The sequence below is a fragment of the Gopherus evgoodei genome, chromosome 6 (genome assembly GCF_007399415.2).
Source record: "Gopherus evgoodei ecotype Sinaloan lineage chromosome 6, rGopEvg1_v1.p, whole genome shotgun sequence".
Taxonomy (NCBI): domain Eukaryota; kingdom Metazoa; phylum Chordata; order Testudines; family Testudinidae; genus Gopherus; species Gopherus evgoodei.
Genome location: NC_044327.1, coordinates 16131584 through 16157746, shown reverse-complemented (window position 1 = coordinate 16157746; position 26163 = coordinate 16131584). Strand labels below are relative to the sequence as shown.

General features: G+C 41.8%; 1 protein-coding gene across 1 annotated transcript in view; it reads right to left on the bottom strand.

Moving 5' to 3' along the window:
• SHOC1 (shortage in chiasmata 1) overlaps positions 1-26163 on the bottom strand; it is an 89083-nt gene that overhangs the window by 12477 nt on the left and 50443 nt on the right. Inside the window, exons 16-24 of the mRNA XM_030567840.1 lie at positions 25918-26039; positions 17804-17897; positions 16450-16581; positions 14848-14997; positions 13660-14161; positions 8032-8870; positions 2502-2732; positions 2194-2412; positions 429-504 (exon numbers count right to left, since the gene is read on the bottom strand). Of these exons, the coding sequence (XP_030423700.1) occupies positions 429-504; positions 2194-2412; positions 2502-2732; positions 8032-8870; positions 13660-14161; positions 14848-14997; positions 16450-16581; positions 17804-17897; positions 25918-26039 (2365 nt within the window). The remainder of the gene's footprint in view (positions 1-428; positions 505-2193; positions 2413-2501; positions 2733-8031; positions 8871-13659; positions 14162-14847; positions 14998-16449; positions 16582-17803; positions 17898-25917; positions 26040-26163) is intronic.

Here is a 26163-nt window from a genome sequence, read left to right as displayed (position 1 = left end):
ACCCTAAGATCAGTTCTATTCTCAGCATCTCACACATAACCCCTGATAACATTAGGGTGAATGACATGGGTCTTTCAAGGGACAAAAGACTGCAAAGTGTCTGAAGAACTGAATAGTTAGCTCAACAGTTAGATTTTTGTTTACATGAATGAGAATCTGATAAAAGTCAAAAGCGGTCTAATTAAATATTATTAGAACACTAAAAGAAGTTCTGCAAAACACAACTTTAGAAGAGGTAACACATTTTCCCCATTATACCCAAACCAGTCTTGTTTTCTCCCTCTTATCACCCAGTTTGACACGCAATGAAAGAGAATAAAAAATTAAATGCAGAGCTCCTGTGTGATAGCTTCACCTCCAGATAATAGGTATGTATTAGGAGAATATAATTTTCAGAACCTTATTCACCCTTTGTGTTTCTTACTTACGCAAATCATCACTTTTGTTGCATTCCATGTCTTCTATCAGTCTGTTTTTTGCTGACTCAAACTTGGTTTGAAAAGCCTTGAAAAAGAAAGATTTAGAATTAGTTCACAGACAGATATGTATCAAACCACTAACAAATGAACAGAGTCTGTCTCTCCAGATTTCTGTTAGGTAAGCAATTTTAGTCAGTCTTCTTTCACACAGGGCCTAATGCTGGTTTCTTGTGCCAAGTCTGGTTCCGGGGTTTTGTACAGGGACATGGATGGCATCCTCTCCAATTCCATCTGCAGGTAGTATGTGGGGAACTCAGGCAGCCAAGCTACGGCAGCTATTTCAGCTTATGGGCAGGAGTAGAGGCTGCCCATTGCTCTCTTTTGCTTGCAGTTTTATGCTGATGGATCCATGCTGTGCATAGATGCACTGACTATCCCCCTACCTAACTCACAGTCACAAAGTTCCTCTCCATAGCCTCATGTGGAAAGCACTGTTCTGTGCTGTGCAGTAGGTTTGGGCTTCCTGCAGATTGGCATCCCTGAGCAGTGAAAATACAACATTCATGTTGTTTTAGCCTTGAAGGCCTGTGGCGGGGAGAGGACAGGCTTTGGCACATTAGTGAAACAACTGGCAGTGTGAGCATGTGGTCCAGGGGAACAGAGAGATAAATGACAACCAAATATAATTTGTCAGAGTTCTGGCATATGGAAAAATGATAAAAATCATCTTCAGACAATACCAAAAAAAGTACATTGTAAATTAATACTACATTAGAAAATAAGATTTTACACTGAACTATACTGACAAAAAGGTGAAAAAACTGCACAGCAGGTCTACAGCATAGATGAAAAAAAGTAAATTATTAAATTTGGAAATTCTTATTGTAAATACTTCTAAAACTGAGGGGCAACTTCAGAGTTTACATGGAAGGTGCTGTAAGTTACCTGTCAATAAGTGGGTGTAAGTTGGTTTATTTGAACCTAGGAGTCAAAATTGATGTAACCTACATATTAATGGCATGGAAGAGATGGTGTATGGAAGGAGGAAGGAGTCAGGAGTAGCTACCCTTTTTTTCTATCCTTCAGCACGTAAGTTACACTCAGACTCCCTTACACCCAGTTATTCATACCACATTACACTTCACATCTGAATTTGGTCCTGAGTACGATTCAATTGTCCATGTTAGCCTTTCAGAGCAAAAACAAGAGAATAATGCTGCCTTTTTGCCAGTCCACATGCTATTGCTCTGTATGTTTCTTTTGCTACAGTATACAGGCTCACTCTTCACCTGCTGAAGTCAGTGGGAGCTTTAGGTTCAATGAGAACAGGATCAAATTTTCTATTTTTGTAATATATAGATACCTAAAACAGCCATATATAAATCACCTGGTCCAAATTCTCTGTTGACATAAACTAATACAGTTCCACTGAAATCACCAACAGAGAATTTGGCCTCCTGTCTACAGCCTTTTCTACCATGGAAGGCCAAGCCCTTTGTGACAATACATTGCTACAGGAGACGATGTGACAGAATTTGCTAAATGTATTTCCTGTGGCATAACTTCAGTAGAAAGTCTGCACTAAGTGGGGAGCAGCACCTTCACTGTATACTCCCTACCAGCTCCAAGACATATACCAGAGGCTTGCTATCCATTTTTACAAATGTTATGTCTAGTTTGGTATATGAAGTACTTTAGCTTGTAGCAATACACAGAAACTTTCTTCATGGATATTGTGAGTTCTTCTACTTATAGTTAATGCTAAATGTTTTACCTTATAGGCATAACTGTCATTTGGATGGATCACAAAATACACATCTGTCTTCTTCCAAGGATGTTCCTTTGCAAAGCTTAAAACTTCATCAATCATAATATCTGCCACTTCATCATTTGGCAAAGTTAACACTCCAGTCCCAATTGCAGGGAAGGAAATTGAGGGAAGCTGATACTCCTGAATCTTAAGCAAACATCTTGACATTGCAGTTTTTAGTCCCTGTAGGAAAAAAACAGAGAGTTTTTAGACCTCACTTTACTTTTTGACCTGAAAAAGAGAAGTGAAAATCCATTGTAGCTGAATGTCACCTTGCGTGAATCACTGCTGCTTTGTGAGGACCATACTATGTGGAGCACGGACTTGCAGGCAAGATTGTATCCTTTTGTCAATATGAATTTCTCACAATATGGAGGAAGTTTTTGTAACTCAAATAGAAATTCCTTCTGAAAAGATACGCCTGCTTTTTCTAGAATTGCTCCTGAAAGGTTTCCTCTTGAGAGATCATCATTCATGACTACAGAATTAACAATGACTGCAGTCTGGAAGAAAAGAACACACACGCTCTACGTATATTTTATTTCAGCTAAATGTATATTTTACCTGCACTGCAGTCAGATTTCCACTTCAAATGCACCTGTGCAGCTAGTGAAGTTTTTCCTTATTAAAACCTCCACCCCACCCAGACACTTTCCCTTTTAAGGTACATCTTCACTGCATGCTTCTTTCGGCAGCGTGTAGAACACATACCAGCATTACTCCCCTCCCCGCAGCCCATAACTTGCAATGAGGCTGGTGAGGTGTGCAGACTAGTACAAAACATAGTTGAAGGGTGTGGATATGTACACAAGTACATCCCTTAAATGCTTTCTGCTCACCCAAGCTGTGCCTCCCCATCTACACCGGTATTTTTAGTTGCAGAAGCTTTTCCCCTCTGTCTCCGTCTGCCAGAGCCTTTCGTTGACAGGAGTAGCTATGCACTGCAGCAGGCGGTGGATGCAACAGGCTTTTCAGTGTGGCACACAGCTACATGAAGCCTACATGCCACTGACAATGGTGCATAGTGTAGATGTAGCCTTAGAGCAGTAAGCACTGCCAGTCACACTAATAGTCCTCACCATCTTGTGTACTCAGGAGGAATTGCAAAATTATGTCTGCCTTCTGTGCAGGAGCACTATGGGAGGATGGAAATCCCTGAGCTTTCTCCTTCTGCCCATCACGTACTCCCTAGGACTGCTGTAATTTGGAACTGAATTTGTGAAATATAAAACTTTTGCTTATGGTATTTTGACCACAGAAATAATGAGTTGAACCTTAGCTTGACTGCTTAAGAGTAATTAAAAATACAAGGCTCTGGGCTACACCCATTCAGTTGCTCGGAAGGAATATAACTTTTTATAGTCAGCTGATAGAATTTCTTCCCCATCGAAGAAATTCCCTTTATTTCCATATCTATAAAAACAAACTCCGTAACGAGTCAAGATATTTCTTTAACACACAAGGTATGGAACACTCTGTAAACTACAGTATTTGTTAGAAATAGACTATCATTAAAGCTGTGATGCAGCTTCCAGGCTAATCACCATTTCTGGCTTGCCCAGAACTAGGATTGCCATATTTTTGACCAGATATTCCAGTTACAGTAAGTGAAATAAGTCTATTTAAAACACATTCTGGTTAAAGATGATATTTACATTCTTTTTTTAGAAAATACCTTCAACTGCTGCAGTATATGCTGAATGCCTCAATAGTGAGAGAGGAGCATTCGTCCCATTCCAGAAATTAAAAAAAAAGCAGGATCATAGAATCATAGGATTGGAAGGGACCTTGAGAGATCATCTAGTCCAGTCCCTGCACTCATGGCAGAACTAAGTATTATCTAGACCATCGCTGGCAGGTATTTGTCTAACCTGCTCTTAAAAATCTCCAATGAGGGAGATTCCACAACCTCCCTCGGCAATTTATTACAATGCTTAACCACCCTGACAGGAAGTTTTTCCTAATGTCCAAGCTAAACCCCCTTTGTTGCAATTTAAGCTCATTGCTTCTTGTCCTAGACACAAAGGTTAAGAAGAACAATTCTTCTCCCTCCTCCTTGTCGCAACCTTTTATGTACTTGAAAACTGTTATGTCCCCTCTCAGTCTTCTCCTTTCCAGACTAAACAAACCCAATTTTTGCAATCTTCCCTCACAGGCCATATTTTCTAGACCAGGGGTCAGCAACCTTTCAGAAGTGCTGTGCAGAGTCTTCATTTATTCACACTAATTTAAGGTTTCGCGTGCCAGTAATACATTTTAACATTTTTAGAAACTCTCTTTCTCTAAGTCTATAATATATAACTAAACTATTGTTGTATGTAAAGTAAATAAGGTTTTAAAAATGTTTAAGAGGCTTCATTTAAAATTAAATTAAAATGCAGAGCCCCCCGGACCGGTGGCCAGGACCCAGGCAGTGTGAGTGCCACTGAAAATCAGCTCGCATGCCGCCTTCGGCACCTATGCCATAGGTTGCCTACCCCTGTTCTAGACCTTTAATCACTTTTGTTGCTCTTCTCTGGATTTTCTCCAATTTGTCCACATCTTTTCTGAAATGTGGTGTCCAGAACAGGACATAATATTCCAGCTGAGGCCTAATGAGTGCAGAGTAGAATGGAAGAATTACTTCTCGTGTCTTGCTTACAACACTCCTGCCTGATGCGATAGGAGCTAGGAGAGTAAACTTCCAGGGGATACATGAAAAAAAAAGGTAACTATTAAAATATTACATTAAAAAAGTAAATGTTAATGTCCTGGTTCTAATGGGGGACTTCAATCACTTTGACATCTGCTGGGAGAGCAATACAGCGGTACACAGACAATCCAGGAAATTTTTGGAGAGTGTTGGGGACAACTTCCTGGTACACGTACTGGAGGAATCAACCAGGGGCCGTTCTCCTCTTGACCTGCTGCTTACAAACAGGGAAGAATTGGTAGGGGAAGTAGAAGTGGGTGGTAACCTGGGCAGCAGTGACCATCAGATGGTTGAGTTCAGGATCCTCACAAAAGGAAGAAAGGAGAGTAGCTAATATGAGGGGGGAAGTCGTTCAGGAAAGCTGGCTGTATTTTAAAGAAGCCTTATTGAGGGCACAGGAACAAACCTTACTGATGTGCAGAAAGAATAGCAAATATGGCAGGTAACCAGCTTGATTCGGTGAGCTTAAACACAAAAAGAAAGCTTGCAAGAAGTGGAAATGTGGTCAGATGACTAGGGAGGAGTATAAAAATATTTCTCGAGCATGCAGGGATGTAATCAGGAAGGCCAAAACACAATGGGAGTTGCAGCTAGCAAGGGATGTGAAGGGTAACAAGAAGGGTTTCTACAGGTATGTTAGCAACAAGAAAAAGGTCAGGAAAAGTGTGTGACTCTTACTGAATGGAGGAGGCAACCTAGTGACAGATGATGTGGAAAAAGCTGAAGTACTCAATGCTTTTTTTGCCTCAGTCTTCACAGACAAGGTCAGCTCCACACTGCTGTCCTGGGCAACGCAGTATGGGGAGGAGGTGAGCAGCCTTCAGTGGTGAACAAACAGGTTAAGGACTATTCAGAAAAGCTGAACATACACAAATCCATGGGTCCAGATCTAATGCATCCAAGGATGCTGAGGGAATTGGCTGATGTGATTGCAGAGCTATTGGCCATTATCTTTGAAAACTCATGGCGATCGGGGGAGGTGCCGGACGACTGGAAAAAGGCAAATATAGTGCCCATCTTTAAAAAAGGGAAGAAGGAGAATCCGGGGAACTACAGATCGGTCAGTGTCACCTCAGTTCCTGGAAAAATCATGGAGCAGGTCCTCCAGGAAACAATTTTGAAGCACTTGAAGGATAGGAAGGTGATCAGGAACAGTCAACATGGATTCACCAAGGGCAAGTCATGCCTGACCAACCTGATTGCCTTCTATGATGAGACAAGTGGCTCTGTGGATATGGGGAAAGCAGTGGACATGATATATCTTGACTTTAGCCAAGCTTTTGATACAGTCTCCTACAGTATTCTTGCCAGCAAGAATACTGTAGGAGACCAGCAAGTTAAAAAAGTATGGCTTGGATGAATGGACTATAAGATGGATAGAAAGCTGGCTAGATTGTCGGGCTCAATGAGTAGTGTTCAGTGGCTCGATGTCTAGTTGGCAGCTGGAATCAAGCAGAGTGCCCCATGGGTTGGTCCTGGGGCCAGTTTTGTTCAACATCTTTTTAAATGATCTGTATGATGGGATAGATTGCACCCTCAGCAAGTTCTGACACAAAGCTGGGGGGAGAGGTAGATATGCTGGAGGATAGGGATAGGGTCCAGAGTGACCTAGACAAGTTGGAGGATTGGGCCAAAAGAAATCTGATTAGGTTTGTCAAAGACAAGTGCAGGGTCCTGCACTTAAGATGGAAGAATCCCATGCACTGCTACAGGCTGGGCACCAACGGGCTGAGTGGCAGTTCTGCAGAAAATGACCTCGGGATTACAGTGGATGAGAAGCTGCACATGAGTCAGCAGTGTGCCCTTGTTGCGAAGAAGGCTAATGGCATATTGAGCTGCATTAGTAGAAGCACTGCCATCAGATTGAGGGAAGTGATTATTCCCCTCTATTTGGCACTGGTGAGGCCACATGTGTAGTATTGCATCCAGGACCAGTGCTAGGGTTTCTCGCGCCCTAGGCGCACAGCCATTTTGCTGCCCCCCGTGCTGATCCCGCGGTTCAGGTGGAGCTGCCGCAGTCATTCCTGCGGAGGGTCCGTTGGTCCGTGGCTCAGGTGGATCTGCCGCAGGCATGCCTGCGGGCGGTCCACCGGAGCCGCACGAGCAGCCAACCGTCCGCAGGCATGACTGTGGCAGTTCCACCGGAGCCGCGGATCAGCGGACCCTCTGCAGGCATGCCTGCGGCAGGTCAACCGGAGCCGCCTGCCGCCCCCTCAGCAAAATGCCGCCCCCCGAATAATCCTGGCGCCTTAGGCAATTGCCTAGGCTGCCTAAATGATACCGCCGGCCCTGATTGCATCCAGTTTTGGACCCCCCACTACAGAAAAGATGTGGACAAATTGGAGAGAATCCAGCGTAGTGCAATGAAAATGATTAGGGGGCTGGGGCACATGACTTATGAGTAGAGTCTGAGGGAACTGGGCCTGTTTAGTGTTCAGAAGAGACGAGTGAGGGAGGATTTGATAGCAGCTTTCAACTACCTGAATGGGGGTTCCAAAGAGGATGGAGCTCAACTGTTCTCAGTGGTAGCAGATGACAGAACAAGGAGCAATGGTCTCAAATTGCAATGGGGGAGGTCTAGTTGGATAGTAGGAAGTGCTATTTCACTAAGAGGGTGGTGAAACGCTGGAATGGGTTACCTATGGAGCTGGTGGAATCTCCATCCTTAGAGGTTTTTAAGGCCCCGCTTGATAAAATCCTGGCTGGGATGATTTAGCTGGTGTTGGTCCTGCTTTGAGCAAGGGATTGGACTAGATGACCTCCTGAGGTCTCTTCCAACCCTAATCTTCTATGATTCTATGATAACTTTATTCTATCGACTGTCCTGACTCTATCTGTTGTTTTCTCCTATTCTCTCATAACAGGGCTCACTCACACTTTTCATAACTCAAGAGTCATATTATAAGAAGATACCTGTGCATATAATGTATTGGCCCACTGATTCTAACGTTGGGTAGCTAAAGGCAAGAGGACAAGATGCACATTTACTGGATCAATACAACATGCCTTCTAATCTCTTACTGTCCAGTCCTGCAAGGTGCTGGGGGATGCAACTCCATGCTCAGCACTTCACAAGATCAGGGCCTTCATGCTCCATCGTGAAGACTTACTTGCTGATCTTCAATGTGTCCTCTTATGATGTGTAGGCAAAGACCATTGATTGTAATGGAATCTGGAAGACAGTTTGCTGAAGCTGGTGGAATCTCCTGAAGTGAGTTGATGTCACTCCTGCCCAGCAACTCTTCACAGGCCTTTTTCACTGCTGCAACTGTGGGCTCAGCAATGTTCACCAAGTGGATTTCTTTGAACCAGCCAAATAATGGAGCTAGCTCAACAAAATTCTTTATAGTCCGTACAATCACATGAGCACATAAATCTAGTGGGAAGCCAAAAATTCCTGAGCTTACTGCAGGGATTGCAACAGACTTTATATTATTCTCCGGGGCATTAACATATTTCAGGACATTTATAATGGCTGTCTCAAGCATGTGACAACATCTCTCACTTTCATTTGCAGACCATCTTGGACCTACTGTGTGGATAACTTTCTTACAAGAAAGCCTGCCTCCACCTGTCACTGCTATTTGGCCAGTGGTGAGTGTTCCATGGCGATCGATATAACATTTACTCTCTTGCTTAATTTCTGGCCCACCAACTTTCACCAGGGCAAGAGCAAGGCCTCCAATATGGTCCAGATGTTCATTGGCTGCATTCACCAAAGCATCAGCATTATGTCTTGTCATATCATCCATCCAAACAGATATTTCAATTCCTTCCTTCAGGCTTTTCCTGTATACTTCAAGGGGACATCTTATACTCTTAAGGAGAGACATGCAACCAAACTTCTTTTCAATGAGGTCACATAGACAGCTCTCTCTTCTCATAAGGATTTCATAAACTTCCTTACTGATGGGAATTGTTAAGCTCTCCTCTGTATCCTTCCTGGACACTAGATAGAGAAATGCAGTAATCCAATGTAAAAAGCATTTTTATGCAGACCATATTTTAAAGCTTTCAATCATTTTTAAAATTGAGTTGGGACGATATAGGAAAATTACTTACTGATCATTCCTTTTGTCATAGTCTTCTCTTCTCCTATTCTACCTTAGAGGCACAGCAAGGACAGACAGTTTTTGGCTCCCTTTACCAGTAAAGCAAGAAGGCAAAGGCCTTACAAGTGAGAACTTCCTTATAGAAGCCTCAATTTGGGCCAGTTCTTGCCCATATCAGCTGCCATGACTAACTCTCCTCTCACCCAGCCAGGCCTTTGTCTCCTAAATCAATCTGCAGCCTATGAGGACTCTGTTGTATGGGCCAGGTTACACTTACAGCCTCACCTTTGTTCCAATCAGATGCCATTCCCTGACTTCCCAGGATGAACTCTTCTTCCTTCCTCTGTCCATGTGGACTTCCTGTCTGGACTGTGGGTCATCCCATATCCCATTCTTCCAGGCCTTTTCTCTTTCCCTCCCTCCTTCCAATCCAATCCACATCACCACTGATGTGAGTTTCAGAGGGGTGGGGAGCCCATTTTCATTGTGAGGAACAGAAAAGGCTCAGCATCAATATTCTGGAGCTGCCAGATATCCACCTCATCCTACAAACCTGTAAACACTTGATTTTCCAGTCCCATGTTCTCACCCAATAAGCTCACTCTTTAGTTCTGCAGCTTCTCAGAGGCCCTTCCTTTTTACCCACAGCAGAGAGCCCACACTCTTACTTCACATTTTAACTTTAAGTAGCACTGTAGGAGAAGAAAATGGGCCACCATCTCATTTCACATAAGCCACCAAATAGCTGTCAGATCAACAATATTTTTTTATCACAGCCCACTGGGAGTAAATCTCAACTAGCAACATAGAACTGCAAAGGTCTTTACACCATTACAAATCCCCTGAGTTATATAATCCTCTGTATTGGTAGATTTCTATAGAACTACATACAAGAGATCTCTTGTTAACTTGTTTGTGGCAGTGTAAATCCTTACAATTTATAGACTCATAGACTCATAGGTCAGAAGGGACCAATATGATCATCTAGTCTGACCTCCTGCACAAGGCAGGCCACAGAACCCTACCCATCCACTTTTATACAACCCCTAATCCAGGACTGAGTTATTGAAATCCTCAAAACTGGTTTGAAGACCTCAAACTGCAGAGAATCCACCAGCAAGCGACCCATGCCCCACGCTGCAGAGGAAGGCGAAAAACCTCCAGGGCCCCGGCCAATCCGCCCTGGAGGAAAATTCCTTCCCGACCCCAAATATGGCGATCAGCTAAACCCCGAGCATGTGGGAAAGACTCACCAGCCAGCACCCAAGAAGGAATTCTCTGCAGTAACTCAGTTCCCATCCCATCCAACATCTCCCCGCAGACAATTGAGCAGACTTATCTGGTGATAATCCAAGATCAATTGCCCAAATTAAACTATCTTATCATAACATCCCCTCCATATATTTATCAAGCTTAGTCTTGAAGCCAGATAAGTCTTCTGCCCCCACTACTTCCCTCGGAAGGCTGTTCCAAAACTTCACTCCCCTTATGGTTAGAAACCTTCGTCTAATTTCAAGTCTAAACTTCCTAATATCCAGTTTGTACCCGTTCGTCCTCGTGCCTACATTAGAACTAAACTTAAATAATTCCTCTCCCTCCCTAACGTTAACGCCCCTGATATATTTATATAGAACAAGCATATCCCCCCGCAGCCTTCTTTTGGCCAGGCTAAACAAGCTCTTTGAATCTCCTTTCATAAGGCAGGTTTTCCATTCCTCGGATCATCCTAGTAGCCCGTCTCTGGACCTGTTCCAGTTTGAATTCATCCTTCTTGAACATGGGACACCAGAACTGCACACAATATTCCAGATGGGGTCTCACCAGCGCCTTATATAACGGTACTAACACCTCCTTATCCCTGCTGGAAATACCTCGCCTAATGCATCCTAAAATCGCATTTGCTTTTTTAACAGCCGTATCACATTGGCGGCTCATAATCATCCTGCTATCGACCAATACCCCAAGGTCCTTCTCCTCCTCCGTCGCTTCCAACTGATGCGTCCCCAATGTATATCTAAAATTCTTATTATTAATCTCTAAGTGCATGACTTTGCACTTTTCACTATTGTATTTCATCCTATTACTCTTACTCCAGTTTACAAGGTGGTCCAGATCTTCCTGAATAGTATCCCTGTCCTTCTCCGTGTTAGCAATACCCCCCAACTTTGTGTCATCCGTGAACTTTATTAGCACATTCCCGCTCTTTGTGTCAAGGTCAGTAATAAAAAGGTTAAATAAGATTGGTCCCAAAACCGATCCTTGAGGGACTCCACTAGTAACCTCCTTCCAGCCTGACAGTTCATCCTTCAATACGACCTGCTGGAGTCTCCCCTTTAACCAGTTCCTTATCCACCTTACAACTTTCATATTCATCCCCATCTTTTCCAATTTAACTAACAGTTCCCCATGTGGAACTGTGTCAAATGCCTTACTGAAATCGAGGTAAATTAGATCTACCGCATTTCCTTTATCTAAGTAATCCGTCACCTTCTCAAAGAAGATCAGATTGGTTTGGCACGATCTACCTTTAGTAAATCCATGTTGCAATTCGTCCCAATTACCATTGACCTCTATGTCCTTGACTAATTTCTCCCTTAAAATTTTTTCCAAGACCTTACATATCACAGACGTCAAGCTAACAGGCCTATAATTACCCGGATCACTTTTATTCCCTTTCTTAAAAATAGGGACTATGTTAGCAATTCTCCAGTCGTACGGCACAACCCCCGAGTTTATCGACTGCTTAAAGATTATCGCTAACGGGTTCGCAATTTCACGCACCAGTTCCTTTAATATCCTCGGATGGAGATTGTCCGGGCCCTCCGATTTTGTCCCATCAAGCTGTTCAAGTTTGGCCTATACCTCAGTTGCGGTAATATCCACCTCCATATCCACATTCCCACTTATCATCCCTCCATCATCGCTAAACTCCTCACTAGTCTTATTAAAAACTGAGGCAAAGTACTTATTTAGATATTGGGCCATGCCTAGGTTGTCCTTTACCTCCATTCCATCCTCAGTGTATAGTGGCCCCACTTCTTCTTTCTTTGTTTTCTTCTTGTTTATGTGGCTGTAGAACCTTTTACTACTGGTTTTGATTCCCTTTGCAAGGTCCAGTTCAATGCGGCTTTTAGCCTTCCTCACTTTATCCCTACATGTTCTGACCTCACCAAGGTAGCTTCCCTTGCTAATCCCGCCTTTCTTCCACTCCCTGTAAGCTTTCTGCTTTCTCCTAATCCCCTCTCTGAGTTGCTTGCTCCTCCAGCTTGGCCTACAACTCCTGCCCATGGTTTTTTTCCCCTTTCTTGGGATGCAGGCTTCCGACAATTTCCGCAGCTGCGACTTAAAGTAATTCCAGGCCTCCTCCGCATTTAAATCTGCAAGTTCCTCCGTCCAATCCACTTCCATAACTAATTTCCTTAACTCTTTAAAATTAGCCCTCGAGAAATCGGAAACCCTAATCCGAGATCTACATTTGTTTATCCTTCCATCTAGTTTGAACTGAATCAGCTCATGATCACTCGAACCAAGGTTATCCCCTACCACCATTTCTTCTACGAGGTCCTCACTGCTCACCAAAACCAAATCTAAAATGGCATCCCCTCTCGTAGGTACTTCAACTACTTGATGAAGAAATCCATCCGCTATCACATCCAGAAAAATCTGACCCCTATTATTCTTGCAAGCACTCGTCCTCCAGTCTATATCCGGGAAGTTGAAGTCTCCCATAATCACACATTTCCCCTTTGTGTTTACTTCATTAAAGACATTAAAGAGGTCTCTATCCATATCCAAATCAGATCCGGGCGGCCTATAGAACACCCCAAGCACTATCTCAGGGGAAGCTCTAGTTGCTTTTTTATCCAGTGTGATTTTTGCCCAGACAGACTCTGTCTTATCCATTCCATCGCTTCTTATTTCATTACAGTTAATCTCATCATTGATGTACAAGGCTACTCCATCACCTTTGCCTTTCTTCCTGTCTTTTCTAAACAGCACATAGCCTTCAATACTTGTACTCCAGTCATGAGTACTATTCCACCAGGTTTCTGTTATCCCTATAATATCCGGTTTCACTTCCTGCACCAGTAGCTCCAGTTCCTCCATCTTGTTACCTAGGCTCCTCGCATTAGTGTACAGACATTTTAATTTTTGGCGTTTAGCGTCAATGACATTCTTTCCCCCATCGTGCACAGACCTTCTACCACCAGCATCACCCGTTAATCTGGTTTCTACTCCACTATTCCTCCTTGGATCAATTCTTTGGTCCGCAAGGGTATCCCCTCTCACGTTGTTTACTTCCCTCTCCAGGTTATATTCCAGCATGGAGATCTCCTGAACATCTCCCAACCATCTCCCCTCAGTTGTAGTCTAAAAATAGACTGTTCGGCACCTCATTGTTACTAAGGTGCACTGAATTTAAGCTGTTTTTCATCCCGGCACTTTTTCTTAGCATACCTGTACTGTGCTTTTGCAGGTGTGGTGAAATAATGTAAAACTAATTAAACATAAAATTCAAGTATCAGAGGGGTAGCCGTGTTAGTCTGGATCTGTAAAAGCAGCAAAGAGTCCTGTGGCACCTTATAGACTAACAGACATATTGGAGCATGACCTTTTGTGGGTGAATACCCACTTTGTTGGATGCCTAAATTCTAATCTGCTCCATAAAGTGAAAAGAAAGCTTACCTGAATTGTAATACTCCTTAGGGGTCTCTGGTGGTGAGATTCTGGCTTCATAATTCACATGGCTTGATTCCAAAGAAAATACATCTGAATCACTCTGTTTTAAGAATGAGGAACTATCTGCACTCTCTGTTCCCACATTTTTCATAAAAGGCAGGTACTGCTGACCATTTATATCACGGTCTGTCTCATCAAAGCAACTGACCTGTCCACAATAAGACAACGAAGATGTTAACATGCTCTGCCTCTCACTTGATCTCGAAGGAGAACAAGACTCATTTTTGTAATAATCTAAGCACTGACTTGTGTTGTTCTCTATGTTATCAAGCAATTCTGAATAGTGATAATCTCCTTGAATATTAGAGAGCAAAGATTTCGAAAATGAAGCCTGAGGAAAGGTCATGTTGAAGCAGCTCCATTGTTCTTGGGGTGATATGGTTTTCTTGGGTGATTTTGGAGGAGTGGAAGAATTTAGGTTGTACAAAGAAGTGATGTCACAAAAATGCTGAAATGAAAGAAACAGACTTAAGAATGTTTACGATACAATTGAACACTATAAAATCCAAATATGAAAAAAAGTTAAATTAGTTTTCAAGATCCGAAGACATAGATATATTTTTCTGTCTGTCAAAAAGAAAAAGTTACCATAGCTGACATTTCTCTGGTGGCTTTCCTGAACTAACGGGGGCATGGAGCATTTCATGCTGTGAGAAGATTTAATGGAGAGGGGAGAACCAGACGAAAAGAAGAAAATATAAAAGGAAAAAGATGAGGAAACATTTCATTGTAAAAAGCCCCAAAATTAAGATTAACATTAAAGTAAACAAAGGCTCTAGGTAATAAAAGACACCTGGTTCTGAACACACCAGAGAGAAAGTTGATGGCTGGGGTGTACATTGCCCCGCTTGAGTGACAGTTTTAGAAGTCTCCAACATTGATGTAAAGGGGACCCAACTCAATGGTTAAGTATTAGTATATATGCCAATTCAGATATGAATAAAAAATACTCTAAAGCAGGAAGGACTAATGTAGCTGGCAAGCAATGAAAAAATATAACTTAGTTATCTGATTAGTTTGTAAAATTATATTAGGAAATATAAACATATAACCTCAGAAAGCATTCAGTAAAGTCTTATTTATTACACAGACAGCTGGACTCCTAGTAAAATATATAAATTCACTATGCCCTACCTTTAAAACTTTTTCTGGAACCTCAGGCAGGAGTTCCTGAAGTTGGTCAAAAGTTGCCAACAACAGCCACTTCAGTGAAGACCCCTTCTTTAACAGGAGCTGAGCTACTAGAGGGTTTATACATGGAAAAGTAAGCAAGCATTTCTCTGCCTGGGGAGGAAAAAAGTCACTGTCAGCTTCCGAAATGATCCATTTGGGACATTCAGCTTGCTCTGTTATTAGAAGGTGAAGAGAGTACCATCTTTATATAATCTCTGGGCACAGAATCTGTCACATAACCACAATTCTGAGCAGGTAGGCCTTATATACACCACCTAAACATCTATAAATAGAATATCTTTCTAGAGGGGGAACAATTTATGCACAACTGTATGAGTATATAGGAAGATAAAGTAACTGCTCTATACCTAAAGTTGACAAAATTATCCATTTAATCTGGATTTTCAACACACACCCCAAACTTTTCTAAAAAACTTTCTTTGGACCTAAAAAGTCAAATGTTTACTCTCAGGTTAGAATAGATCTCTCCCCCCTCCCCCAAGTTCAAGGGAAACTGCCCAAGCTGTGTATCGTACTCTACATAAGGCCCTTTGTTTTCAGGTTTTATTTGTCTTAAAAATTTCTGGGAATTTAGGGGGAAGTGAGGGATGCCTGATATGCACTGGAGGCAGCAGTTGGGGGGTCTGGGCTGCCAGGATCCATCTGCCTGTCCATCTCGCTCCCCAACTCAGCAGAAGTAGATGGGCCACACTGAAAGGCTGGAGTCAGGAGATGGCTCTGCCTGGCAGGAAAGCAGATGGGGACTATTACCCAGCTCCCCTGCTCATCATGCTCCCCCACTACACACTGCACTACCTGGCAGGGAGCCACCTGATAGGAGAGCCCCCCTCAGCTGCAGGTGCTCAGCTCCCTTCCCATCTTGTCATCTCACTTCCCCATGCAGACAGGCTCTTCCAGCATGTAAATATCTATACATGAATTATCCAATGAGTAAATAAACAAACGTTTACAATCTTGGGCTCAATACTGCAAGCATGTGACTAGTCCCATTGACTTTAATGGGATAAATTACATACACACAGTTAAGCATGTGGTTAGCTGCTATGTTGGCTCAGAATCAAAGTGTTCAGAACCCTACAGGATTCGGTCATTGTTCCGTAATCTGGCCCAGTTTATTTAGCTTTTAGAATTTGGTGCACAAGATTATAGTGTCACAATAAACAGGACAGGGTGACCAGACAGCAAATGTGAAAAATCGGGACGGGAGTAGGGGATAATAGGAGCCTATATAAAAAAAAGATCCTAAAATCAGGGCATCTGGTCACCCTAAAACAGGATGAGTCTTTTCCAGCTGAGATATTCGGATTCATTTGCTCCCTGGGATATTCTACTGCCTCTTAACACTGAGGATGAATCTTTCTTCCAGCACAGCTGCAGAAATGAAAATTCCATCTACTTGTGCCTGTATGGATGATTCAGGCCCATTGTGCTTATATTTGACAACAAAACAATAGAAAACGCGAATAATGAAAACAACCTAGCATTTTAAATATCTTACCAACAGTAAGAGAACTGCTATACGTAGTACAAAGACAAACAAACCTCAGATGGCAAGATAGAAAACCAGGATTTGTCCAACCATTCACGAGGATTTGTTTTAGAAGACATCAAAATGTTGTCAGCAATCTGACGAATTAACAATGCTGTCTCTTCAACCCCTGGCACAAGAGCTACCTAAAGTAATTTAAAATACTTTAGCTCAAAGGTTATACTTAAGAGTAAAAGGTTGTATTCACAATGGTCTGCAGCAGGAAAGAAACTAGAAAACTTAAAGATGGTCCTGAAACCAAAGGCCTATAGTTATTATAATTGTTCCATACAAGTGATATGGTGGGTGGTAGCCTCTATCTTCAGCCCCACACACTGACTCTGGATTACTCAAACTCCGTGTAGGTAAAATTAATTCCACTACAACACCTTTTAGATATGATGAAGTATGTAGCTATAACAATACTCCCTTTCAAAAAAGGTAATTCTTGTAAGCCTAAATTTGATATGTTATAGTAAAGGTGTAATAAGTTCCAGGAATTCAGGGTATTTAGCATTTTGAATGCCTAAGTAATTTCCTAGTGAATTACTGAACACACACATTGAACTGTACAAGGATTGATCTTCAAATATGTCATTTCTCTACAGCTAATTTGACTAGGATAACTTTGCATGAGATTTTAATGTATATGTGACAGTAAATCACCTTATCTTTGCAATTTATTTTATATATTTGTATCAGCTAGTCACACATACCAACTTGATGAATCACAAAAACTTTTCCCTTTTTTTAAAATTTCTACTACTCCAAATATCAGTAAAATTTTTATAGAATTTTTTTTATAAACTTTCTTCTTAGTACACAATGGATAAAATTTCTTCGTAGTACACCCCTCTCCTCCAATTATAAAGTTTGCTGGTGAAATGACACCAGCAGAGAAAACTTTTTTTATCTTTTAAAACAATAGATTTGTCTCTTAAGAATCTTGCAAATCACCTTCTTTAGTATCTTTTTACAAATAGTGACATTAACTTTGACTTGTGAATCAAAATGCAGAAGCCACATTACACTACAAAAAAGGATAATACAGCTGGGTTCACATACACAATAATGGATTGATAAAATTATGATATTTTTTCAGTATTATGACCTCTAGTGGTAAAACACAGCTATTTCTGATTCTTAGTCTGAGTCCTATTCAAAGTCCCTTGAAGTCAATCCGAGCCTTATTCAATGGCAATGATCAGGCTCCAACACCTCATTTGAATCAGGTATTTAAATTTCAACTATTTCATAAGTTTGATTTTGTGTACATGATTTATTAAATGTTTTGGTAATGGCATGGAGGTGGTTTTATGATACTGAAGGTAAAAGTAGACTTATAGTCATCTTTACTAAAGAAATTACCTTCACTTCAAAGTCTTCTGATTTCTGTGAAAATGGAACCAAAGCAGCATAAATTAAGGATAGATGATGCAGAGTCTTTCCTGTGAGACTGTACCTGAAACACAGTTGCATTATACTCACTATAAATACATTATACAAGTGGCAGCTTTAGCTTGGGTTCAGTTACACCTACAGAAATCATGAAACTAAGGGTGCCGAACCTGAGTGGCACTTTAACCTCGTGTGCCAGGTCATAACACCTGGAGTGGGGAGCCAGGCCCAGGCCCAGACCCAGATGTGAAAGTAGAATGAATTATATAGTAAGAATAGAAAGGATTAAAGAAATGTTGTCTGTACCTTTAAGCAAAGTTGTTGGAATGTTGCAACCAGGTGTCAGGAATACAGACATTAACATAGAACAATTGCACCGTTTAAGGGCAATTGGTGAAGCATTAGCCTTAGATCGATAACAGTTAGTAAGGAAATAGGATATGCCTGCTGTGCCCCAGGTGAATTTTACTGTTTTGATTTCTTTGTCCCTTTGTCTAAATTCCCGCTCTTTTATCTGTATAAATAAGACTGTTTGGGCCTTGCATGGCCACTCACATATTCTGAATGTTATTGGCGGAACGCTGCGCTAATAAACAGAGTGGTCTGACAAATTGTGAGTCCTGATTCTAACTTTGACAATTTGGAGGTTCCACTGAGATGGCAACCGTCTTCACTGGGGCTGTGTGATTCCTGACTGTTTTTGTGGGATGACCGTGGCAGCCGGCACCTGAGCATTTGGCCCAAGTGGTCCCCCACTAGAGCGGAAAGGCGCACAGCAACAGTGAGGTCTACGCCTTCGAACCTGTTGGTTCCCACTCTGTTCTGGTAGGGATCCCGAGATCTGACATCAGGAATCTGTTCAGGTAATTATTTCTGTGTTTTGTCCGGACTGTGGACTGTCCTGTCTCTGTGTCTATCTGTCCTCTTGTGGAGTGTTTGAGTCTGGGTGCCGTCTCTGTCTGGGGATCGGCCGACCAAGGGGTTCCTGTCCCCGCCGTCTGAGTGAGTGGAATCTGCACAATCGCAGCCACACCGCACTTTGGGTAAAACCCCTGGTGTGAAACCAAGGGCGATTGAGGCAGTAGTCTGTGGGCTCCTTTTGTGTGTTGCACTGGGCATCGCTCTGACGAACCCCAATTTCCTTCTTGTGTGATTGGTGTGTGAAGTCCTCCTGTATGGGTAACCAGACGTCTAAGTCGGGACAGTTCCCTAAATGAACGCCGGCTCATTTTATGTATTTAGGATGGGTCCAGACTCCTGTAAAAAGGGTCCAGACTCCTGTAAATTTCTGGGAAAATGGTCTAGACTAACTCAGGGGGACCCCAAAACTCAGTGGCCACTGTTAAAATCTTGGAACAAAGACTGAGTGGATGTCTTAAAGGACAAACTCGGCCAACCTAAAACTAAATTGGCTAAAGGAGAGGTTAATTGTTTCATGCAGTGGTGGGAAGAAGCAAATCGTAGGTGGACAAAATCAAAACTGGCCTCTCTCAATTATTCAAATAATAAGTTAAAAGCTTTATTAAAATAATAAGTTAAAAGCTTTATTAAAAGCCTCCTCTCCCACCACCAGACCGAGCGCTCCTCTTTACCCCGTTCTCCAAACCCCGGATCGATCCAACCCCCTTCATACTCCCATCTCATTGTAAAAAGGACAAAAAGCTCCTTGTTTTGCTCCCCTTTGTCTGCCTCAGAAACTGATTCGTTAGTGTTCCACTACCAATTCAGCAAGAGGGGGGACTCCTCAACTAGCCCCCACCCTTCCTGGTCCCTTTCCTTGAACACTTCTTTCAAAATTGTGAAGTGACCACAATAGCACTCACAAACGGTTCATTGGAAAAAAAAGCAGGATCGGGCCCAGAAAAGCAGGCAAGCAACAGATAAAGAAACTAAAAAACAGGTTGGAAGCCCTAAGGGCATAGTGTCAGGAGTAAGAAAAGCAGTAAGTGCAGGCATGAATCCCTGGAACAATACTTAAAATGGTGAAATCTGAGGTGATAAAGGTGTCATTTTGGGACATAAACAAGTGATTTAAGGGAAGAGAGTGAAAAGTTAACGCTACAGAGGCTGGAGAGAATTAAGCAGTTAAACTTTGTGGAAAATGTTAAAAAGGACCATGTTAAAGAGAGAATTCTTGGTTTCTGTGCAGCCATTCTGAAGGGAAAATGGGCCCTTTTCCAGAATAATGCCTGTAAATCATCCAAATATATATACAACTATGTAAAAACAAAGTAGTGTAAAGAAATGTTAAGAAAAAAAAAGTGTATGTATCTATTTGTCTGTGAAAATATGTAAAGTTCTAAGAATCTAAACCAGCACACCTGGTTTGTAAAACTCCTGTTTTGTAGGGGTAAGATAAATTGATTTTGTTTTTGTTTTTAATGCCACTACAAATTAATTTGACTCTAATTCAAAGTTGCAAAACTGACAGACCTTTTTGCAAGACACAGGCAATTAGTGTTGTTTGGCTTTGGGATTTAGCATTTAACCCTTAAGGGGTAACTTCATTCTTTACAAAAATTAAAATGTTTTTAAATAAAGACCAAGTCAAGGCTGCAATAGGGCAGTCAAAATCAGGAGAATAGGTAGAGATTCTGTAGTCTGTTTGTTTGGTTTGTTTTTTTTTGTAACAATAGCAGATAAGAGCTGTAGTGAAAGAATAAGAAATTAACAGTGACCCTCTGAAGCAACAGCAGAGGTGAGGTGCACAAAACAAAAAGAAGCAATGTTAAAAACACTGAGCCGTAAAATGGCTCTGTGGAATCAGACTGTCACTTTGATAAGGATACATGAAAACTCTGTAAGAACAAAAGAAACAGTTACACCTTATGTAAAAATTGATATGGCTACTGTTTTTAAAAAGTTATAGTATAGAAGGAATGTGCATTTTCCCTTGGACATGTGCGGTATATATTGTAAAAAGGGGTAAAAGAAATGCAAATAAAACATGCTGCTGAATTAAAATCCTATTAGGGATCCAAAAAGAACCGCAATAGGCTGTTTTTTTCTTTTTCAGATCCCTGTGTGTTAAGACAGAGGCCTTGGCTACACTCACACTTTACAGCGCTGCAACTGGGGTGTGAAAAAACACCCCCCTGAGCGCTGCAAGATACAGCGCTGTAAAGCGTCAGTGTAATCAGGGCAGCAGCGTTGGGAGCGCGGCTCCCAGCGCTGCACGCTACACCCGTAAGGGATGTGGTTTACATGCAGCGCTGGGAGAGCTCTCTCCCAGTGCTGCCGCTCCGACTACACTCACACTTCAAAGCGCTGCCGCGGCAGCGCTCCCGCAGCGCTGCCAGGGCAGCGCTTTGAAATTCCAAATGTAGCCATACCCAGAGTCTCTGAGCTCTGCTGATGGCTTTGAATCCAAAAGTCAAGCCTGTGTTGATGCAAATTACCTAACTGATAAAGAAAGGTGAGAACTGCCAGCACAAAAGAAGCTGCAAATAAATAACATACCTGGTCAGCAAACAAATTGCCTACATAAAAGGCATGGTATAACAAGATACCTTTAATAGATTTGTTATTTGCTAATGTTTGCTAAATAATATTTGCTAATGTTATTGTTAATATTAAACATTGAAATAAATTTAATGTTAGTAAGTACCCCTGTAACAAGTTAGAGTGTATGATTTTTGGAAAAATCCTTTAAAGTAATATGGTAATGATGCTTCTCAGCTATTATCTGTGAATAAACTTAAAGTTTAACACAGCAGGAAAAACATTACAAACCTGGTCTGCTATATAAGAGGAAAAACTTGAGGTACATCACCTCATGAATTTAATAACAAAACAGTGGAATAATTTCTGCATAACCCTTAAAAAGTAGAAGCCATTAAAGCCCGGCCTGCCTATAGAACAAAAAAAAAACAACACAGGAAAATATGGGGTAATTCCTCTGTTTTGCCTGCAATCAGCAAGGGTATTTGTAAAAGAAAGGAATCTCTTAAGTAATAATCAATGCCACTCCAAAAGGGATAGAAAAATGTTATTTTTGTCTTTCAGATAATCCAAAGTACTGTATAATGGGCTATGTGTATGTGTTAATTCTTGGGGAAAAGTGTTTAAAAAGTGTTAGCAACCTACTGGACCATTCATATTATACACACAAATGGGGACATGTTAAGAATTGCCACTACAGAAACACATCATAGCTTACCATTGGTATAACATATTTTCTGGATGGTTTCCCACAACTACTGGCATACTAATGTTACTACCCCTAATTGTGTTTTTGGTTTTAAATTGTATGTGTGTAATTGAAATGTTTACAATATGCTGGTGGATAAAACAAATGTGTGCAAAGCTAAAGCCACAGGCCCAAATCATCTCCCAGTATTTTCTATTACATGGACTAAATAAGAAATGATACTGGCGATTAATAATCTTAGTGTCAAAAGGGGGATATGTAGGAGCAGGATTTTATAATGTCCCATAAGAATTAAAGTATAATTTGATTTCATCCTGCTAGCCACTTTTTTAAATAGCAGAAATAAATGACCCTCTGGGACTATAAGATTCTGTTTTCCCATATGCATTACAAATTGGGCCCCCCTCTAACTCTTTGTTTTAAAATTTAGATAGTAGGAGACAGGATTCTCTATTGTGTCTATGTTAAGTAAATTAGAGAAATATTGAAGGCCTGGGTCTCAATGTACATTGTCTTAGTTATCAATTGTAAAACTTAGCAAGGTTTAATTTGCAATGCTTTTTTTGTTCGATATAAAATACTACTGTTTGTATTCTCAATCTATTTGTGTGAATGAGGAATGTATGCATCAGGAAAAGATAAGGTGTGAAGGCCATTGTTATAGCCAGAGTCAAGGGACGGCTGTTAAACTGTCTGGCATCTCAGAGTGGATACATGCTTCGCAGTGTAAGAATGCACCACCCCCAGTGAACCAACCATCACCTCAGGACCACGCAGAGTCAATTTTTTGACTCCAGAAGAAGACGTAGAGGAACAGCCTGCAATACCTTACAATCTGCGCTCTCGTAAGGGTTGCCAGAAGCAGATGACTACATAAAGCAAGGCCCAAGAAGAAGCAGTAGTGAGCCTAGCGCCTGCTGCCTGGTGGACATAAAACTGTAACTGCAGTTCCCTCAGTTGAGGTTGTCAGAACCAGAAGGGCCCTGCCTCCAACATGCGCCTCTGGTGGTGCCTGTTCTTCGGCTGCTGGTGTCTTAAGGTCTGGGGAGTCCACAATGACAACTCTTTTATCCAGCAGCAAGTGTGGATAGCTCAGACCCTTATTATTTCTAAATGCTGGGTCTGCAGCCACATCCCAGCCCACTCTCAAACTGGTGTTCCTGTCCTGGCTATCCCACTCAATTCCTCAGACCTCACTGGAGGACCTTGTCCGTTTAACACAATATGGAACAGTTATGACACCTGGGAAGAGGCTATTGGCAGTTCCTTTATCCCACTTGGGGGAGTAATACACCACGCAAAAAGACTCCTAAGGTTACAAGCAGTGGTTGAAATAATGGCAAATGAAACCGGAGAAAGTTTAAAAACCCTGGCCAAAGAAACAGGGGCGATCAGACAGGTTGCCCTCCAAAACCGTCAAGCATTAGACATAGTGCTGGCGGCCAAAGGAGGGACCTGTGCTCTCACTGGAAAAGAATGTTGTGTGTTTATACCTGACAATACCAATGAGGTAATAGATCACGCTAGCCACTTAGAACAAATCGCATATCTTCCTCATGAAGAGCTGAGTTCTTTATGGAAGTGGCTAAGTAACCTGTTCAATTTCTCTGGCATATGAAACTGGTTGTTTCAGGGAGCCCTGACTATCCTGTTTGGAATCTTAGTGATTTTTGTATGCTTTCAGTTAATCTCCTGTTGTATCCAGAATTGTGTCACCCAGATGGCTGTCCCAAAACAGAGTGCTAATATGATTTTGAATATCACTGATGAACTAAGAGATAAGGAACGGTTAATTTGTGGAACTCAGTAAGGGTTGGTCATGGCGTACACCTGACCAAAAGGAGGGATTGTGAAAGTAGAATGAATTATATAGTAAGAATAGAAAGGATTAAAGAAATGTTGTCTGTACCTTTAAGCAAAGTTGCTGGAATGTTGCAACCAGGTGTCAGGAATACAGACATTAACATAGAACAATTGCACCGTTTAAGGGCAATTGGTGAAGCATTAGCCTTAGATCGATAACAGTTAGTAAGGAAATAGGATATGCCTGCTGTGCCCCAGGTGAATTTTACTGTTTTGATTTCTTTGTCCCTTTGTCTAAATTCCCGCTCTTTTATCTGTATAAATAAGACTGTTCGGGCCTTGCATGGCCACTCACATATTCTGAATGTTATTGGCGGAGCGCTGCGCTAATAAACAGAGTGGTCTGACAAATTGTGAGTCCTGATTCTAACTTTGACACAGAGGACTGAGGCTGTTGCTGTGGGGTGAGTGAGAGGCAGGCTTGCTCACCAGCTATTGCCCCTATCTCTGGGGTTCTCACCTCTGCACTGGGCTGAGATTAGAGTTGTGGTGTTGCTGTGGGTGTTTATTGGATTATCATCCAATATTATGCTTCCTAATTTTGTTCTTACCAGTAGAGTATTGTTGAAATAATATATAAATGATAGATCATGCTCTCTTTGTATTTATTTTTTGTTTTGTTTCATACTGCAATTAAACTAGAGTTATTGAATCAGGAGGTTGCATCCGCCACTGCACTATACATTAGAGATATTTGATAGCTGCATATAATATTTTCAGAACAGACAAATTCTTCTGTAACTATGTAGTTTACCTACCAGAATTCTGAATATTAACTAAAGCTCTGTGAACATTAATTAACAAATAGCTCTGCAAGGAGCAACCGGAATGCAGCTGAATCATTCAACCAGAGAGGCTGCATTGTGAGGGAGAAAAATGATGTCAGTCTTCAATGCACAGTCAGTGCTATCAGGCAACAGCTCTGGAAGGGAACCCAGTTAACAAGGGAAAGAGCGCAGAGAGGAGGTAGCCAGTGCAGGGAGAATTTACTACTTACCATTAGCTTACAGGAGAAGGCTTATGGGAAAAAAATGGTGGTTACATGAGACAGCAGAATCAGAGATTCAGGTACTACTTATGAACAAGGCAGAGCTTCTAGAGCAAAAGCAGAAGGGTCGCTGGCAATGATCAACAGATTTGGAGAATACATGCATAGCTGCCAGGCAGGATATAATATCGATACCATGATTAACGGACATGCACTTGTAGGACATTAGCTTATTTTAGCCCATTACAATGCACAGTTCCAATGGTTATTGTTGTCAAGCCAGCATTGTCTCCAGATACGTTGATTTTTACTTTTTTAATCTCAAAGGATGTCTTTACTTTTTTAATCTCAAAGGATGTCTGATCTAAGTATTAACTGCTTAGAAAAGTAAATTTATTTTTAAATCTGAATGGTTTATCTCTTGAACATGACCAAAAATAATTTAACAACTCAAAATGCCCTGTTTTGACCCTTTAGGGTACCAAGAAATTAATTGCCATGTAAATCAGTCTACTGAGTCCCAAGATAAAAGTGTGGCAACATAGAAATTTAGTGAAAAGTCCAATGCAAATTGGAAACACACTGGAAGTTGTGTATGTACCCAGGGCCGGTGCTTCCATTTAGGTGGCCTAGGCAATTGCCTAGGGCGCCAGGATTATTGGGGGGCGGCATTTTGCCCGGGGGGCAGCGGCAGGCGGCTCCGGTGGACCTGCCGCAGTCGTGCCTGCGGAGGGTCCCCTGGTCCCGTGGCTCCAGTGGAGCTGCCGCAGGCATTCCTGCAGAGGTCCGCTGCTCCCGCGGCTCCGGTGGACCTCCTGCAGGCACGGCTGCGGCAGCTCCACCGGAGCTGCAGACCAGCGGACCCCACCGGAGCCGCGGGACCAGTGCGCGGGGCGGCGAAATGGCCGTGCGCGTAGGGCGCTAAAAACACTAGCGCCAGTCCTGTACGTACCTATTTATACTGTTGTAAAATAGTGCATGACTTGCAATTAAATTTTAATATTTTGTTAAGTTACTTTGTTCTAGTAAATGATTTCACTCTGCTTTAGAACACCATGCTAGTAGAATGAATGTTTAACTTACTCTGAATTCAGTCTCTCTCTGGAATACAAAATGATCCAACAGCAACTGTATTGGAGTGATAGTGCCATCAGTCTTAATATGATATTATCAGAGGATTTCTCATAATTCAGTTCTTCCAAAGTCTACCGGAAAATTAGCACAAAAAAGGTAAAAACAATTGAATATATTTACAAGGCTGCTGTAAGATTTAAAATGTGCATCACTGTAATGTGAACTTTACAATTGAGAAGGAATCTTATTAAGAGG